A 15,000-nucleotide genomic window follows, 5' to 3' on the forward strand; every position below is an offset into this window, starting at 1 on the left:
CAAGAGTCTGTGTTAGTGTAACTAACAAATATGAAATTGTAATTATGCCCTAAACATATTAAATCCTTTATAAAATGCTACGTCTTTGTTGCTTGAATATTCTCGAATAACCTGTTTATCTGTTCTATTTGCGTAACTTTCATTTGGATATATTTTAACATTTTAAAATTACAATTTAAAGTATAAAATAAAAAATTTGAAATTTATTTATATCGTGAAGGAGAAAAGGTTTAAAATCATTATTCATTTAAACAAAAGATCAAGTATTTTAAATTATTAAAAGAACACGTTTTGTAAGCATAATTGGCTGCAGTGCATAAAATTAATATTACTGAAGGTAATGTTTATAAATGATGGTAAGTAAATTAAGTATTTCTTTAATCAGTATTTTTAACCACAGATGAAGTACTATACCTTTAGATGAAGTACTATACCTTGTCCACAGTTCGTATAATAAGCAATTAATTTAAAATTTCGCGCCAAGTTAGAATATGAAAGAAAAGCACGAGGTTCAGTTTGTTTGTGCAGGAGCTTTTGTCGTGATTGGTCGTATAACCTAATAGTAGCGAGAGAAATATTTTGTTTCTGTAAGAAAGTTCTAATAAAATTATAATAAATGGAGGATGTTGAAAGCAAGGCTTCCGTTACATCAAAAGAAGCAGCAATAGAAGAAGTTCCGGAAGAAATTTCGAAAAAAGTGAAAGATCAAAAGGAAGAAACGTCAAGGGTGAATGTGGAAGTACTCGATGACGAAGAAACTGCAAGGACAGAACAACCAGTTTATCAAATACGCCCGCAATTACATGAGAAGTATCTTAATTCAGTTATATTTTTATTATCTAAACATAAATTATATTCTGTTGGTTTGATCATTTCCACAATATGTTTTTAAAAAATGCTGAGTTTTATAATAAAATATTATTTAGGTTGTTGTTTAATTACCTCTAATACACGTGTCAATCTTTAGTAACTTATTAGTATTGTATTACACTTGATTATAAAATGAAAGAAAGATATACCTTCAATACAGGTTTAAACCTTTAAGCGCTAAAGAAGTCATACATAATGTACTTTTTGATCAGCTTTCTGCAAAAATTTATGATGCGGAGGAAGCTGTTCAATGGACTAAAGATATAGCTGACACAATTAGAGAAAAAATTAAAGGTGAAGTTTCTTTTGAAGTGTCAAAATTTATAGTATTTTATTGTCGAAATTTACAGTACATTAATTACAAGCATGAGTCAGAATTTTGAATAATTTCTTTTATACTTTTAGACTTAAAATTCAAACATTACAAATATATTGTAAATGTGGTTTTGGGTGAACAGCATGGTGCTGGGGTAAAAATAGGTACAAGATGTATTTGGGATGCAGAGGCAGATGCATATGCATATGATAGTTTTTTAAATGTAAGAATTGCATAATCAATTTTATTATATCAATTTATTGTATAGTGAGTATATTTAATTTAGAAAAGCAACGTGTAATCTTTGTACATTTAAGGTTGAGTTACTGATGCTATTAAATATAATAGGATTAATATTTTATAGAGTAGATAATTCCAAAGATACAAAAATTAATTCTACAATAAACATTTGTGACTTTTTGTATTTAAATTGTGATTCCTAGTAAGGTCAAATCTTCATTAACGTCGTAAAATCTTAATCTTAGGAATAGTATTAGATAGATACAAAGATAATATTTTTTCAGGACACAATATTCTGTGTGGCTACTGTGTATGCTGTATATTTTTATTAGAAAGTGGTTATATACCTCTAAATATGTTCAGTATTCGTTGATATGAAGAATATTTTAGAGTGTCACAAGTGGAGGGAGAATAAACACATGATTTCATAGGAGGAGCAAACATTTTATTAAAGCTACTGTTATTTATTAACACAAATTTTATATATATATGCATATATGTATATTAACATGGCACAATTTTTACATATATTTAAAGATATTTGTGTTCATATACCTCATACTACGCATATTCACATTTGTAAAATAATGCATTACATTTACATGTCTTCATTCACTAAAATTACTATAGCACCATAATTCACGGTATTATTATATAATTACAAAAATCTTTTAATCGTGATTAAAGGCACTTGCTATTTTGGTTATGACTTTTACTAACATTTATTTAAATTAAAATTATTCTAAACTATTAAAACTATTGTCTTAACAAATTTTTAAATGTTTTAAATTCTTTCAAAATTCATTTCATTTAAATTCATACCAATTTATGTAACTGTAAAATTCTTTAATTATATAAATATGTAACTAGTTATTATAATAATTAAAAACTAAACGAAGAACAATAGTTTCAAGTGCTTGATAGTGCATTATACATAAAATATTGTTTTAATAATATGACGATACAAAAGAAAGAATACAGTAACAAATATATTTTATGAAAAATTGTTGTATTGCAATATTGATTTGAATATTTTACATTTATGAAAAAGTAAATGAAATCATTGTAAATTTTATAAAGTTTTAATAAACTTTGTAACTATGTAATTTATAACTAATTACTTTAATATATAACTGTCATGTATTATGTATGTAATACTAATGCGTAAAATGAAAATATAATATTACACTAAACAAAGTCCAGTTATACAACAAAATCAAAATAATGTCATGTATTAAAATAATTTAACAATAGCCAGAATCAAAATAAAACTTTTGTGTTGCAACATTTGAATATTTGTTTGCAAATGTTTAAAAAATATTGCAAATAAAATAGGACCTTTAATCTGCATGATTCTTGATTCTTCAGTACAATTATGCTGAAAACCTATAACTACCAAACTATGACTTAATGTTTCTTGTAAGTTTTACTGTTTCGAATTAAAATTATATCAAGTGTTAATTGTACATTTGTTCATCGATATAATTGCTATATAACAATTGTTATATAACATACGACAGAAAATTAAGAAAATTTATGCTCTCATACCAGATTCTTTTCGTAGTTTTCCAAAAGTGTCATAGCTTTAGTGTTTCTTATGTTAAAATCGTGAATGTATCATAGGCAAGTAACAGAAGACACGTTATTCCACACACGCGATCGTTTAAAACATAGCTATTAGTTTACTTAATCGATTAACACGTTATTGTTAATATTAAAATAAGTTACATAATTACACATGGCATAGCACAACAAAGGGGCAGACAAACGGGAACAACTGCTTTTCCGCTGGTTGATTTCGATTTGCTTTTACTGGAAGCTTCGTACTCGTATTTTGCGCTAGCTTTTTGCCAACCTCCCTGTAAGGAATAGAAGGAAGATAATTAATATTGCGTATTACAAATGTAGAAGTAAACATTATTCGGTGTTTATGTTATGAATTAAATAAATTTTAACGAGTAATAAGTTACAGGGAATGTTATTTTTAAAACTATAAATTGTTATTTTAACTTTGTTTAAAGTGCTACGAGTTGCCTTTGCTCTTTGTTAAGTACATAATTTACATACACCAGATTGTGACATAGCTGCACTAGCTTCTTCTTTTTTAGTGAACTCTGCCGCTCCAGGAGGGTAATAAACTGGAGGTCCCGCAACGTTTTTGCTTTTTACTTTAGGTGGTGTGTGCGGTACAAAGTCAACTTCCTTTTTGACAGATGGCGATTCTTTATGTTGATCCTTTTCTCTCTGCTCAATGTCTTTCAGTACTTCACGCTAAAAAATGAAATTTTTTTATTTATTTATGACTATAGTTACAATTATACAGGTACATATAATAATTAGTATCACTTTGTATCTTAAGTCCTATTTCTAATGTTGCACAGTACATTTTTAATTAAGAACGAACGTTTCACTGCTATTTCTTCTCCCAACTTTTCTAATTGAGCACAGTAAATACACGTTTGAATGAGTGGTTTCATTTTTCAATAGTAACTCGAAATACAATGTCGCGAAGAGTACAAACGCATCGCGGCACGAACTCATTCAGACATTCTAACAAATGATCTCACTTAGTTCTTAATAATAATGTTTTAAATATAACTTTCGGAATTTCTTATAGCCAGTACTTGAAAACTAACGACAAAAATTCTTTCCTTTACCTCTGAGTCAGAGAACGTTGCCATAAGGTCTTCCAATTTTTTCGGCGGACTCTGCACGTTGTTAACAGGCTTGGGTGGACAAACCTGAACGCCCTCGGTTGGGAACGGTTTAGGTAACAAAACCTCATGGTCTTCGGGGTTCTTGTTCGGTGGTATCGTTGTGGTCGTGTTCGAAAATTTATATATAGTCGTGGCAGATTGCGGCGGGGTCGTCTGTGGTGGTGGTGTAGTATAATAATTAACCGGTGTTCCCGGTTTATCAGGTGTCGGGTGCCGTCCGCTGGATGGTGGCCGGCTAGGATAGTGTTCCTCAATTCGATTTATAGTGGTGTGAGTCTCGTTTATAGAAGGTGGTTGATTCTGATAAATCACCGTAGTTCCCGGATGATCTGGTCGTTCACCAGGTGGGTGCCCGTTAGGATAAGCTCCGTCAATCTGATAGTACTTTTCATTTCGCGTAATCGTCGTTTTATTTTCTAGGGGTGGTGAACTAGGATGATAGACTGGTCTTGCCGGTTGTCCTGGAGGGCTACCGAGGTGTTCCTCACGGTAGAACTTCGACTCTTGGTGTATTGTGGTAGACTTCTTTGTAACATCGGTTATCGGAGGTGGGCTACCGTACCTAACTGGCTTTTTGGCCGGTACGTTTTCGGTCATGCTTTGATAGCTGATCGTTTTGTCCACCGCGGAGCTGCCTTTCGGTATCGTGTACGTTATAGTTTGATCACCCGGGAGCACAACAGTACCTGGCACATTGCCACCAGGTAGATAGGTTTCAGGTGGTCCTGGTAGCTCGTACGTGTATGTTTTAATGGTGGTCGTTACTTTTGTGTTTGGACCGGGTGCCAAGTTGATTGGTATTGCTGGTGTTGGCGATGGGACTGGTATATATTCCACGTTTCCGTGTTCTTGTGCAGTGCTCGCATGCATCGTGGTTACTGTACTTTGCGCTGGTTCTGTTTGGTAACCTACAAAGTTTTCATTGAAAAAAATATATTTCTTGCCAAAAACAAGGCTACGATTCTTATTCACGACTTTCTCTAAGATTTTACATATTGCGCATGTACGATGTGCTTTTATCGCGAAATAATATGTATAGTATGAATAGGTGTTGATTTATTGAAATACTCTAGTACTAAGATCTCTAAAAAATCTCTGAAAAAATACTCGTTTTATTTAAATTTAAATTATGTTTATATATACTACTTAGTTGTCTATTTAAATTATTTATAATTGATCAAGGAGAATTCAATTTAATAAGTAAGCAACGAGCACTAGGTAGTTTCTATAATATTCGTATTTTATCAATTTCTAAGTATACTTACTCGAAGATTCGTGAATATACTTCATGTCTCTTTGTTGAGTACCTGGTAAAGGTGAAGTTTGTTTCGAACGAGACGTAGAACTGTCACTGTACACCTGAAATATCAATGTTTTTATGTTTCTTTTTAATCAGTACTTGTATGTGTAAAATATACCAAAAGACAAAGTACACACTAATTCTCTGTTGAGTGATTTGTTAACAGACTCTGCGCCACGATGTAATGTACTTTCTTCGTAGGTCCTTTCTCGAATATCGTCGCTGTAAAAAACAGTGTTATTATACTTTAAAGCGTGTCGTTTATTCGGTAAAATACAGATCAATATTTTAGTTATATTTTTGTGTTCTTTGAAAGAGAATAGTACTTACATCAAGGCAGAACTGGCGTTAGTCAATGCATTGTCAGTTGTCCACGAATCTGATATACAGAAACAAAATTTAGTTGATATTGATGTTGTTATTAGATTATTTAACACTAAAATTCTTACATTTCTAAGATTCATCATTTCTGATGGATTTTAGAGAATTAGAAAAGAATAGTCAATTGTTATATTTGTAGTTGTGCTGTTTTCCTTTTTACAAATAGCTAAATATTTATTGCATTGCGGTAGAAGCTATTTCACAGAAATTTGTGTATTAATTTGTATAAATATCATACAAATTTGTGCTTTTTACTATGCAGATGTTCATTTTTTAAAAACAAAAAATAACGACTTTTTTTTTACGTATAGTTTATTTTAAGACAAAATGTCGTAACTTGTTTCTTCTGTTAAAGTGTAGATATTACTTTTACTTTACAATAAATTGTCTACTTTGCATACAATATAATTTATGGTTAATGTTGAACAAATTAATTTTTTTTGCAAACAAAAGTAAAGAAAGAAAGCACAAAGATGTGTGATCTTATGTTCCAAGTGTAACAATTATCGCCAGGTTTACAGTTTTTCAACAAGAATGACAATTATAGTTTGTTGAACATTACTTCACTCGTAATATTAATTAACTTAATTCTATGCAAATTCGTACTTTTTTCGTAGACATGCAGATTTAAATAAAATATAAACCTCAACATATTTTCCATCAGTTAATGTCACAATTTTCACGAAAGATTAAAAAAAAAAAAAATGACCGATTTAGTGGAATTTCTTATACAAAGAGAAAAAGAAACGTTTGGAAGGCCAGCGAATACTCGTGTTTGAGTTTCCGTTGAACAACCATCACCCGCTAACCCAATGAACATCCTTGTGTCTCAATGTCGCTGATTTTTTCACTCGAGCTGACGTTCCTATCTTTTCTTTAACTTTTCATTTTCTCTCTGTCTGAAGTGCAGCAGAGGGACGGGGAGAAATCGGGTCAACCTTCTGTTATACGCAGCCCTAATATGGATACGCTTGTGTATCGTGTGTTACCGCAAAGAACACACACTCTGGACGCTATGTCACTTCCATATAGAGAGACAACCAGTGCGGAAACCTTCTCCGTATAATAGCGTTATCGTGTTACCTGCGACCACGACGATTCACCAGAATCTCATAGAATTTCAGTAATTGCGACATTTACAACGGAACGTTTTCTCTTTTACATAATTCACACTTATTAGACCGGAACATAGTATGTATTTCGCAATCGTAACGTGTGTATTATCATATCAAATTTATCCTCGAAATTGATACTCAAAATTTTCATCTATTGTTGTTTGTACTTTACGACAATGTACGTGTAGAAATTTTTGTCCATTGTGTGTAAGTGAAAACTGTCACGTTACATGGTAGTGTTGAACTATAATACTGCATGTTAAACAATTCAATCTTGTGGCTGTTAGTATTGTACAATATTTTTTTACAGCATTTGAAACTGGAAGTAATTTCCCTTATTGTTCAGATAACTTACTCAGGTTAAGTAGTTATTTCGTTAAATATAACAGAAGTTAAAATAATGAGAAAAAAATGTGTTAATCCTCTATGGGCCGAATATGTTTCTTGACTGTAAAAGAATTTATGTAACGTAAAATTAGCAAATATCGACCTATAAATACAGAATAACAGTGAATTCAGCAGTTTCGACAATTTTATCATAACGAATATATATTGTAACTTTGAAGTAACAACGGTTATCAAGAAAGTTACTGGTTAATAAGGAGACATTGTACAACAAGACGTTTATGCCATTTTGTGGAAGAAAGTTCAATTATTTAATAAAATATCGATATATTAGTATGTGACTTGAAAGTTACACGGGCCCATAGAGGGTTAAGGGGGTATTGTAGTCTAGACCTTTCAAAAAATCGAGTTCTTTTTTTTTGCATTTCACAGTGTATTGTTAAATTTTTGCAGCGAAATTCGAAGTATTTCTATTATACTATTCCTTTCTGACATGAAGTAACACAGTAGTCTAACTCTTTTTAGATTAGTCGCAAGAATATACACTGTTCGTTAGAAAAATTGCAATACCTGCAAAATGAAATCGCACAAATCTGAAATTTACATATATTGTTTCGAGCACTGAAAGGGAATGATGATTAAAATTTGGTTAAAAAGGTCATTGTTTCCTCAGAGTAGCCTGAGAAACATGTGATTTCCAGATTTGTGCAAACCCAATTTCTGTGTTGCAATTTTTTTGGCGGGCAGTGTATATTATCGCATGAGAATTGAATACTCAAACTTTAAACGCGTTTTTCTCGAAATAAACTAACCAGCCGATCGGTTTGAAATTTTAACACGTCATTCTACATACCATTGGCTCTCTCGGATACCAGATTTACAGTTCTGTATTGAAAATTTCACATTTTTTATGTCGAAAATCTGAAAAGAAAGTGGAAAATTTCGATACTTAAACTTCGAACGCATGTTATTTTGTTAAATTTGGATTTACGTAGCTAATTATAGTACCTGCGATAGCGGCACTCATACCGATTATCAAATTTTTTGATTTTTTCGTTTTGGACGAGTTTGTGAGCTGAATCTCAGCGAGGCAGCTTTCTTTACCTCTAGATATTAAAGAAACCATTAAACAGCTATTTAAAAAATTGTTTTGTATGCTTTATAGGTGTCTTAATAAGTGAAAAAAAAGTTTGACGTTATTTTGAATAAATACAATGTCGACAGTATTAATCGACTTTTCGGATCAATTATACAAAACGTTCTGCATCATTAAGTAATATTCGTTATAAGAAAAACTTATTACAGTCGAGTTCCTTATTACAATCGAGAGATAAAATAAGTTTTCTTCTCGCATTTACTTTGTCGTTCCAATAAAATAACGTTCTTTAGTCAATAGGACTCGTGAAATTAATTATTATTAACATTAACAAATTCAATCAAATCCGCTTTATTACGGCAAATTTCTTTCTACTCTGATAAATCGTTCAACCCTTCAAGCCCCAGTGTTGCACCGGTGCAGCACTCATTTTAACCCTTTGCACTCGAGTGGTGACCGAGGAGCGACATTATTGTTTACCATTTGGTAAATAATTAATTGAGGCCCTTTTAACCCTTTGCAGTCCTATGTCGAGTCAGACTCGACGTAAGAATTGTTGCCTTCAGATGTCGTATAACGATAAATTATAAATTATAATAAACCATTTTTTTATGCATTAATATTATACTGAAAGTTAGTATTTTATAACTAATATTACGTTGAAATATTGAAATAAAGGGAAGCTACACGGTATTGCCCGGGAGTGAGCAAATGAGTAAGGACTAACTGGACTATTTGGACCGCAAAGGGTTAAAGCTGATATTTTACGGAACAACAGGTCTATGGGCCTCTCGTATATGTCTAAGCAGTGAAACAGTTCGAAAGAACCAACTTCTATTGAAATGTATCGTAATTAAAATATATTTGTCAACGTATGTGTGATTTATTTCTATTATTTTTAAAAAAATTTCATCAATTTTTTAGCACAAGTAAGTAGCAAGATTTGCTGCTTCCCTGTAGCAAAAAGATCTTCGAGTGCAAAGGGTTAAAAGTGCGTCAAATTCTGTCGCCGGTTAATACAGTAAAGTATTTAGATCTCAACGTTTTGGGTTGAGAAATTCCACTACTCCCTCCAAAAATTTATTCTGCATCATTACTTCATGCCTTGTTCTCGTGTTTCCTTAAATTGATCAGATAAACCATTGGAAGTACTTCCTCCTCGTTAAATCTTTCATCGTAACGTTTAGTTGAAAGTTAAATCACTGCACAAAAATATTGCGAAGTCGTTTCAAGTCTTATGTACATATGTAAGTGTTTTATCATCGATATTTTCGGTTTAATATCGATATTTTCGACTTTGAAATAACAATTTAAAAGTCTGGGCGTTGAAGGGTTAACTCTTCGGGGCATAGTGGGGTAAACAGTGTCCCACCTTTTTAGTACGAAACATTAAGAAAACAAAACTAATCTAATTTAACCTGTTTTCACAAATTTCATGGTGAGATTATTTATGTCCCACCTAATAACTAATTATCTCAACATTTTTGTTTAGTTGTCTTATGTCGTAATTCATATCAGCTTTGTTACATTTTTTTCAAATAAAATTCCCGTGCATCTGGAGTCTGTTTTTGTCTTAAAATTCTGTGCTTCAAAGAGTTAATGCGTTTAATGCTGTTTGCAAGGTTCGTCTAATTTTGGCTGTGTAAGATCCGGCATTTAATGGTAAACAATAGAGTTCAATCGATGAAATGGAGGTGTGAGGCAAGTTTCACGATGATCGCGCGATAAGTAACAAACCTCCCTCGTTCTGTCATTCTCACTGTTAATTAACCGTATACCTGCAAGGCCGTTCCGCGCCTTAAAAGGAGCGACACGAGTGACCAGCTCCCCTTCCTTCTACGAGCATTTAAAACACGGCAGCGCTTGTGCGCGATTCCTCGCGAATACGCCCGAGGGTTTCTAGCCGTATAACGGACTTTTGCTTTTTACCAAAATTCCACTTCCTTTTCAGATTCCTTTCCACGTGCCAATTTCAACTCTCTGGCCTTTTGATTTTTCCCCGCTGCTTTCTTGATCGAATTTCTCGCTGCACCCTAAGCCATACTTATTTTTCATTCCTTCCAGGTATTGTGTGCTATCTAATTTATCAATATCCTTTTTTTATGGTTTTCGTTGTAGAACAGGTTAGTAACAAGTTTAATTTACGACAGTGATGAAAATATAAGATGTAGATTTAACGAAAATATGTAATGTTAATATAAAGATTTTGCAACTTCAAAGATGTAAGAGGAAGGCATTTAAAACTTGATATGAAACAAGCAGGTTATTTTTTTAAATAATCGAGTCCTTTCAGTGACGAAGGGTAAAATTTGTAGGTTGACAGTTTTGAAGAATTTTGCTTTTAACCTTGTTCAAATTTTAGGAAATTGTAGCAGAATGAATGGAGCGTTTGTTTCGTGATAGAGTGTATAGAAGTTTCACCAAATTCTTCAGTAAATTACCAATTAGTACTCAAATTCACAGTATTTTTTTTTTTATTAAGAAAACTTGACAAATTCTTTAGTAAATTACCGATTAGTGAACAAATTTACAACGTTCTATATTTTGTTAGTAAAATAGTACTTAAAAAAATGCTAATATCTATAATGCTTGACATAAACTTAGAATAAATATTGACGTGAACTTACCGATTGGTTTTCCATCCAGACTTTTGTTATATTCATATGACACCTGCTTGTAAGCGATTGTTTTGCTCTGACCGGGTTGTACCTGAAACGGAAAAATGATTTTATTAAATATCATTTTTCTGAATTCAATAGACGATCACCAATTCGTATTGTATATTCCTATTTATTACTCACTAGTTCATTTTAACAGTATTTTTCACAAGCATATTGTTCACCTAGCTAAAAGTGTAGCAAAGGTACGTTTGTATAATAAATAATCAACGATTTGCCTTAACGAACGACTAACACGAAGTTTCTATATGCACTGAATGCGTAATATGTTCATTAAAATTTTCTCTACCGTACACATGTATAAATCATTTTTGCACTTTTGCTGCTGAATTTCGTTGCAAATAACTGTTCGCCCTTTTAACTTTTTCCATACGATAATATATTTATTAATTCGGTGCTTCCTTTATTTGCAAGAAACAGATAAGAATTTTAATTTCTACTAGTTTGGATGATACATTTTCGAATTCCTTTTTTAAAAATATGTGGCGACATTCAGACGATAAAGTCGCGAAGACTTTGTGGACAAAGTCGCAGAATTCATTTGTAAACCTGATGTATTCAATTATATCTGTAACACATTATGTAATCGAATTATTCATTGAGGTACTTTGGTATTCAGGTGATTCATGTTTCATTCGCAGATTCGCTAGATGAACAATTATGATGCGTTTAACGTAAAACACGTGGGTCGTGTTCGGGCGACCCTCCTTTTATAAGATTGCAATTATAATGAACAGCCATATGCAGTATCAGTTGGTGGATCGGTAACAGAGTTTGAAGTAGCTGGAACTTCGGCTCTGAATCAGAGCCACTGAATATTTCATTGAGACAACGAAGTTACATAGGCAATTATCAACATTCGAATCTTCAGAACGTGTAAATAATTAGTACGAACGATCTCGAATTGCTAGAGCTGATAGTCCTCGCGATAATTCTTGGAGTGATATTAGGTCGTTCGGAAAGTTCTCTCAAATTTCGTCGTGTGAATTCAAAATATTGATTATCAATTATCAAATTTCATAATTTGAAATAGGGACCATTACAATCGATACACCTTTGCCAACGTATCACTAATTTATTTATGCCGTTTAGAAAAAAGCTACGAGGTCTGGAATCAACAAAGTCATAATCGTTTCTCCCTTTTTCAAAAAATTATGCCGAATAATTTCGTCAATAGACCACAAAACTTTTTTGCAAAGTGATGAACAGCGAGACAAATTTCGGCCCCCCTATTCACCAGATCTGAGTTCTGCAGGCTTCTTTTCTTCTCCCCAAACTGAAAAATTCAACCTGAAAGCCATCATTATGGCAATGTGATCAAGATCCAAAGACCTGTGAAACACACCAGTTGAAGGCGATAACACTAAACAACTTCCAACACTGCTGTAAACTGCGAGAGCAATATCTTCGACGGTGTATAGCCTCCGAAGGGTACTACTTTGAAGGTGATAACGTGGTTTCGTAAATCTCTTTCAAATACAGAGTTTTCTAGTAACAGTCTCACTACTTTTCTGCCACATTTTGTATGAAAAAGAAGCAGATGTTCCATTTGTGAAACACCCATAGCAACTCGTCTTTAAAAATATTTCTGCAAATGTTAAAAGTTCTTATGTCTTGAACATAGTAATATTATTTGTGACGAATGTTGTAGTCGTTTTGCAAATCCATCAACTTGAGAATTGAGAATACATTTACCTTATTCTGTCACGAAGGAATATGTATATTTCATTGAATAATTATAAATTGTATCTATTTTTATATATTCGTATAATTTTATTTTTGCACAAAGTAGCTCTGCAGCGTAGATTCTAAATAATTACCGTATCTCTCAGATACACCGCGACCCAATAAGGGATTCTCAGGACCGCGACCTAACACCAATTGTTAAAAATGACAAAACTTATCGAGGAATCATAAGTAAAAGTTACTAATTTTCGAGTAACAAACTTCAACTGTAACATCACCGCAAGGAACTCGAGATATAAAACTATATACAGCGTAAAATATGAAACGTGTTATTCGAGTGCAAGTTACTCAGCTCGTATTTAGTTCAAATGTAAACTAGAATGTAAATTCTATGCGAATAACTTGTCATAGATTTTCCTTTTCATAGCTGAAGCTGTTATTTCGTATGCAAATGAGAATAGGCGGTGTCCTTACGTACCTGAAGGGCTCTTACGCTGGAAGTTTATCCAGCAAGCGCAAGATGCGCGCGGTAAATTCAACGTGAAACCTATCTACATTTTCATTCAATGTTAAATTATGGCCTGACCGGGTAGGAAACGGTGCAATTACCTCGATTCTGCGTACGCGTAACAGCAATTTTGCATCTTCGCATGATTTTCTAATGTCCGATATATCTCGTAAGATGTTAGATTTATGATACTGCATTCTGTAAGAAACCCAACCTGGATTTTAGATTATCACCTGAGAGAGAGAGAGAGAGAGAGAGAGAGTTATTTTCTCGGAGATAGCGGTAAGATTTTAAAGTTCTCGAATTTGTTCATTTTTCAAATTGTACAATGCGTTTGTAGATTTTCGTAATTTAACTTATTTGAAAACAGCGTAGTTCTAGAGAATATCATCTTATGTTCTGTTTCAGACTCAGGGAAATATGGCTTTTAAACAGGTTATTCAGCAGCCATGGTTTTTATGTATTGTACAAATACGTGTAGAAAATATATTGTACGCAATTCAACGTATTGACAGTTAACAGTAATTTTCTATATATTTATATAGTATCTAACTGTTTTTTTTCTAATGTGCTCCAATAAACTGTACCTACGTAATTTCTCTAACAAATAAATTATTCAGAAATGAAGATACTGTATAATAACATTCAAAGAATTTCCGAAAACAGAGACTAACGGTCTTTATGAATTTGGAATTTAGTTAATCGTTGGAAAAATGTGTAGAATCGTATGGAAATTGCTTTGATTAAATGAATTATTCTTTGAAGAAATACAAGTTTAATTTCAAAAAACGACGTTTCATACGCGCCAGCCTAATTTATTATAAATGCAATTTTGTTCTCGTTGTATGAAGAACGGCCAGTCGGTAGGCGTTTGTTTCTACACAAAGTGACCAGTCAATAATAGGTTAAAAATAATTCGTTCATTGTGGATTTGAAATATAAATGACATAACTCTGAGCAATTTGAAAATATCTGTCAGAATTCTAAGTAAAATTACACACTTGCCTGGTTTATTTTGGTTGTGCGTTAGATCGGATTCCGTGATGTTTAGAAACGTTGAGATTACACCGGACCCAACTATAAAAGTGATCTCACTATTTTCTACGATTTTTCTAATACATCAGAACTCTGTGAACATCTAGACGTAGGCACACGCGAACGTTTTACCTCGAGGCGAATGTTCAGCGATGCAATCTCTTTAACGTATAATTGAGCTATCGTATTTCAACAAAAAGAATGTAGAAAAGCAGAAACTAATGTTATGCTGGTTGCATATCCTCCGAGACGTTCTCGATTAATAGTTTTCTATGTTACGAATGAAAACACCTTATGATTTTGTTTCGCTCCAATAAAAGTAAAAGAAAAGGTTCGAAATTTAGAGACGTCGCAGCTTAGCCAAGAATTATTTCTATATTGTCACAATTTGTTTTACATCTTGGAGTGAATATTGTCAAGTAAACGTATTTTGTAACGTATATCTGTTTTTTTTTTTTTGCATTGTCAGTAATTTTTCATTAATTCATTTCATTATTCACCGTCACCTTTCATAATTGTTTAATATTTTCAAAAGCATATACTTTCTTTTAAACTCATTTTACCTTTTCCAAACATTTCCAGAAAGCAGATACCGTCATAGGGCATTGTCATTAAGTTTCCACCTGTGTGATCTACATTTTATTAAAGTTTGGTTCATTTATATTCTTCAAAATTAGAATAGAGAGCTCAAGGCAGCGTGACCCACCGGTGGG

At 32.6% G+C, this 15,000-nt stretch overlaps 2 protein-coding genes across 2 annotated transcripts in view; one reads left to right on the plus strand and one right to left on the minus strand.

Annotated features, from left to right (window-relative positions):
- The first annotated feature begins 489 nt into the window (after window positions 1-489).
- On the plus strand, window positions 490-1,858 carry LOC108573582 (tctex1 domain-containing protein 2-like). The gene is made up of 4 exons (XM_017936045.1): window positions 490-810; window positions 1,031-1,164; window positions 1,276-1,409; window positions 1,711-1,858. Exons 1-4 carry the CDS (start codon window positions 617-619, stop codon window positions 1,756-1,758), a joined length of 510 nt encoding a protein of 169 aa, XP_017791534.1. The 5' UTR covers window positions 490-616; the 3' UTR covers window positions 1,759-1,858.
- A 1,097-nt stretch (window positions 1,859-2,955) lies between these two features.
- Window positions 2,956-15,000, minus strand: part of LOC108573573 (extensin) — a 33,581-nt gene continuing 21,536 nt past the window's right edge. The window contains exons 5-11 of the mRNA XM_017936037.1: window positions 11,008-11,089; window positions 5,774-5,822; window positions 5,581-5,665; window positions 5,409-5,502; window positions 4,084-5,051; window positions 3,494-3,697; window positions 2,956-3,285 (exon numbers count right to left, since the gene is read on the minus strand). Of these exons, the coding sequence (XP_017791526.1) occupies window positions 3,151-3,285; window positions 3,494-3,697; window positions 4,084-5,051; window positions 5,409-5,502; window positions 5,581-5,665; window positions 5,774-5,822; window positions 11,008-11,089 (1,617 nt within the window). The 3' untranslated portion in view covers window positions 2,956-3,150. The remainder of the gene's footprint in view (window positions 3,286-3,493; window positions 3,698-4,083; window positions 5,052-5,408; window positions 5,503-5,580; window positions 5,666-5,773; window positions 5,823-11,007; window positions 11,090-15,000) is intronic.

The sequence above is a fragment of the Habropoda laboriosa genome, unplaced genomic scaffold (genome assembly GCF_001263275.1).
Source record: "Habropoda laboriosa isolate 0110345459 unplaced genomic scaffold, ASM126327v1 scaffold158, whole genome shotgun sequence".
Classification (NCBI taxonomy): domain Eukaryota; kingdom Metazoa; phylum Arthropoda; class Insecta; order Hymenoptera; family Apidae; genus Habropoda; species Habropoda laboriosa.

Bases quoted from the DNA above. Each gene is read 5' to 3' on its own strand.
- LOC108573582 (XM_017936045.1), top strand. From the start codon at position 617: ATGGAGGATGTTGAAAGCAAGGCTTCCGTTACATCAAAAGAAGCAGCA. The intron at 811-1,030 runs GTATCTTAATTC...CCTTCAATACAG, and splicing joins CGCCCGCAATTACATGAGAA to GTTTAAACCTTTAAGCGCTA. The intron at 1,410-1,710 runs GTAAGAATTGCA...ATATTTTTTCAG, and splicing joins CATATGATAGTTTTTTAAAT to GACACAATATTCTGTGTGGC.